Genomic DNA, 3,259 nt, shown 5'->3' with positions numbered 1-3,259 from the left:
TCCTTCAGTAACAGCTCAGCTGAGCTCTAAACCAGCATGAGACAGGTTGATGGACAATTACCTACCAAAATGGAAGTGTAGATGATGCTAAGAAAAAAAAGGGGGGGGCGGGGAGGGAAAAGGAGAGAGAGGCTGAGACTAAGCCATTTCATGGCTAATGAATAAAACTAAAGCATTTAAAGTATGTTATGGATAATCCACACAGAACATACAGTATGTCAATTTAGGAATTAAACTCTTTGGGGCTTTGAAGGTATCGGTTTTGTATTGTGTTAATTGTTTACGAGATTTAAATCTTTCCTTAGTGATTTATTTGTGCATGTAATTAAATTCTTACATTACATTCCAGTTTTCCAAAGAAGCAGAGAATAGGATGGAACATGAAGATGAACTAAGCAAAAGAGAGGCACCAAACTCTGTAGCTCAGAACAGCTGGACCAGTAGAACATGCTAAATAAAAGAGGGTCATAGTGGTTGTGAGCACTTCATTCCTCTGCTCATCCTTAAACAAATACTGCCAAGCCCCATCCAGTTGCTAAATTCCTCTGTGATGCATCCCAACTCAATACATATATGCCTGCTGTTATGGACTATGTTTTGGAGATAGGTGCTAGCACAGAGTTAACTAAACAAAAAATGATCTCAATGAAAATCAGTAATCTGTCTACATTAAGTATTAAAAGACACAGTGTCCCATTAAAAATATATATTTATTGTGTTCACACCCACAGTTTTCAGCTCCTAAGAACAAAGATGTCACTGAAGCTTTCTGCTTTTCTTAACTCCAGCACGTATGCCAGACAGTTCACCGCTGTATCTCTGCTCCTCCCTCCGCACCTCTCGGACTTGACCCTTCCGACGAATCTTGGCACGACGGAATTTCTCACGATGCTTGACTCTTGGGTTACGATCAGCCTTCTTCCTTTTGGGTGTAAGGCCTTTATTCTTCACCATCTGATAAGTTACACCTCTCTTTTTATTTGGATCCTCTTCTTCCAATACAGGTTCTTCTTCCATAGTATTTTGGCCTTCCCTTTTCTTTCTCTTAAGTTTTACCTTCTCCTCCATCTCCATGTAATATTTCAAGGCTGCCTCTTCATCCAGATCTGAATCATCTGTTAGTTCCTTTGCCGCAGCTTGACCACTGGAAGTCTGACGAACAGTTCTGGGTTTAGTTTTACAAGCAGTCCTCTGAAGCAGCAACATGGCTTCCTTCTTTCCTGATGCAATTTCCTTCTCACTGGGGAATTCTTTAAGGAGCAGCTCAATTTCTGCTGATAACTTCTGATCCACAACGCTCAAGTCATTGATTAAATTTCTGTAAGTAACTAGTCTTTCAATAACAGGATGGCGATGCACTGGCATCCTCTTTGACTTTAAAACCAGGTAGAAGCTGATATTGGCACAATAATTCAAATAGAGATGGTACTTGGTCTGCAGATAGTGGCTGCCTTTCCCCTCCGGGATAATCCCATTTTTGACCATTTGTATGAGTGGATGCAGCTTGTCTTTGAGCTCAGTTAACTTAGCTTCAAAGTCCCCGATCAGCTGCAGTAACTCTGGGGATTCTTGCCTCAGCAGCTTCAGCTGCTCTTTCTTGGAAAGCATCTGTAAGTCCTTAGCGATCTTCTGGCCCTTGTCCTGCCCCTGGACTTTCTGCTGCTCAGCCATGTAACCTTGCACCAGATCCAGCCCATAGTCATCTTCACCCAGATTCTGCACCAACCGCTTCTGGATGACCTGAGCCTCCTGTTCCTCTTCCTCCTCCTCGGCCTCGACCTCCTCACGGCTCCGCTTGGCTTTGGAGCGGGCATCAGCCCCGTAGTCTGTGTCGTAGTAGAGCTGCTTCCGCTGGCCCCATGAGAGCTCGTGAGGCAGCCCGGAGCCCCGGTCCAGCTCCTCCAAGTCACTCTGCATAGACAGCTCCTCGTCCCCCTCCTGCTCCGCCTCGTCTTCTTCATCTTTTTCTTCCTCCTCGCTACTCTCTTCCGGCAGCTGCAGCCCCAGCACCTCCTCCTCGCTCTCCACCTCCTCCTCGCTCTCCAAGGCGCCCATCATCTTCGCCAGCTGCTGCTCGGGGAAATCGTCCACCTCGTTCGGGAAGATCTCCGTGGCCGGCGGCTCCTCCTCGCCATCGCTCTCCGGCTTCGGGGGCCCCCGGCGCGGCGGGGCGCGACGCGGCCTCCCCATCCCGCAGCGGAGCAACGAAGGGCCTAGCCGAGCCCACGTGTGCTCACACCCCACTTCCGGCTCCGGGTCGGCGTGCGGCACAGACCATGGCAACACACACCTGCCCCCAGCGCCACTCACTCAAGCGTCCGCCCGCTTCCGGCTCCGGGGCGCGTCTCCTGCGATCCCTTCCGGCCGCAACCCGCATGCGTTCAAGATCCCCCGCCCCACTTCCGGTTACCGCTGCTCGCCCGCCCCTTCCGCCTGCAGCCCGCCCCTTCCGTCACTGCCCGCGGTCACGTGGCCGGCGCACAGCGGCCCCCACCCCCCGCAGCCCCTCCCCCGCGAGCTGGCCTCCTCCAGTGACAGCGGGGTTGGGCTGGGCTTCCGCCCCCTGGCAACTCGGTAGGATCCTCTGGCCCTCGGTGTTCGTCAGTTGTCTCGCCCCGGGGCTCCGCGCGGCGTTGCTGGGTGCTCGGTAACTGCTACGTTTGGACAGGATGGCAGCCAGAGCCCGGTGCGCTGCCAGGAATGGTGAAAGTGTTCAACACGCGCGCGATAATTTTGGGGGCAGCTGGTTGATGCAGCACGTGCCAAACCCAAGTCACTGTGAGGGAGTCTTAACCCACGTGTGGGTTTGCTGGGCTTGCTTTTCGGTTTTTTTTTTAATAATAAATTTCGTGTCCCAGGTCAAATCAGCCAGATCGATTCCAAATCACATATTAAGCAAAACTCAGGCATCCCAGAAACCATATGGATTGAGCACGCAGCACTCACTGTTCTAAACACTGCGTATGGCAGTACAGCCAGCAAGCAGCCTCCCTCCCGGACTCTCGCCCTTTTGGGCCTATCTTTAGATGCTCCCAAGTCCAACGGTAGGCATCCTACAGGCAGTCCAAAGCCCAGAGGCCTCAGAAGCCCCCAGATACTACGGGCAAACACTCTCCATCCCCGACTCTTTAATCCAGGACTTCACATCCTTCTAACTTCTGCTGCCAGGCAAGTCTTTGGGTTTGCTGTCAACCTTTTCATATGGCTGCTTGCCTCAAAGTAAATGCTTCAGCTTTGAGACCCAGTTCTCACTGGCTCA

At 51.4% G+C, this 3,259-nt stretch overlaps 1 protein-coding gene across 1 annotated transcript; it reads right to left on the bottom strand.

Moving 5' to 3' along the window:
• Positions 1-695: 695 nt before the first annotated feature.
• On the bottom strand, positions 696-2,311 carry UTP3 (UTP3, small subunit processome component homolog (S. cerevisiae)). The gene has a single exon (XM_019534263.1). The coding sequence runs from the start codon at positions 2,188-2,190 to the stop codon at positions 757-759; it is 1,434 nt and encodes a 477-aa protein (XP_019389808.1). The 5' UTR covers positions 2,191-2,311; the 3' UTR covers positions 696-756.
• Between the last annotated feature and the right edge of the window lie 948 nt (positions 2,312-3,259).

This window comes from Crocodylus porosus, unplaced genomic scaffold (genome assembly GCF_001723895.1).
Source record: "Crocodylus porosus isolate Cpor-Errol unplaced genomic scaffold, CroPor_comp1, whole genome shotgun sequence".
Classification (NCBI taxonomy): domain Eukaryota; kingdom Metazoa; phylum Chordata; order Crocodylia; family Crocodylidae; genus Crocodylus; species Crocodylus porosus.
Note: the sequence above shows the minus strand (reverse complement) of the source record. Positions and strands in the feature narration are given on the sequence as shown.

What these genes read in the sequence shown, in the direction of transcription:
- UTP3 (XM_019534263.1), bottom strand. Translation starts at nt 2,190, where the DNA reads ATGGGGAGGCCGCGTCGCGCCCCGCCGCGCCGGGGGCCCCCGAAGCCG.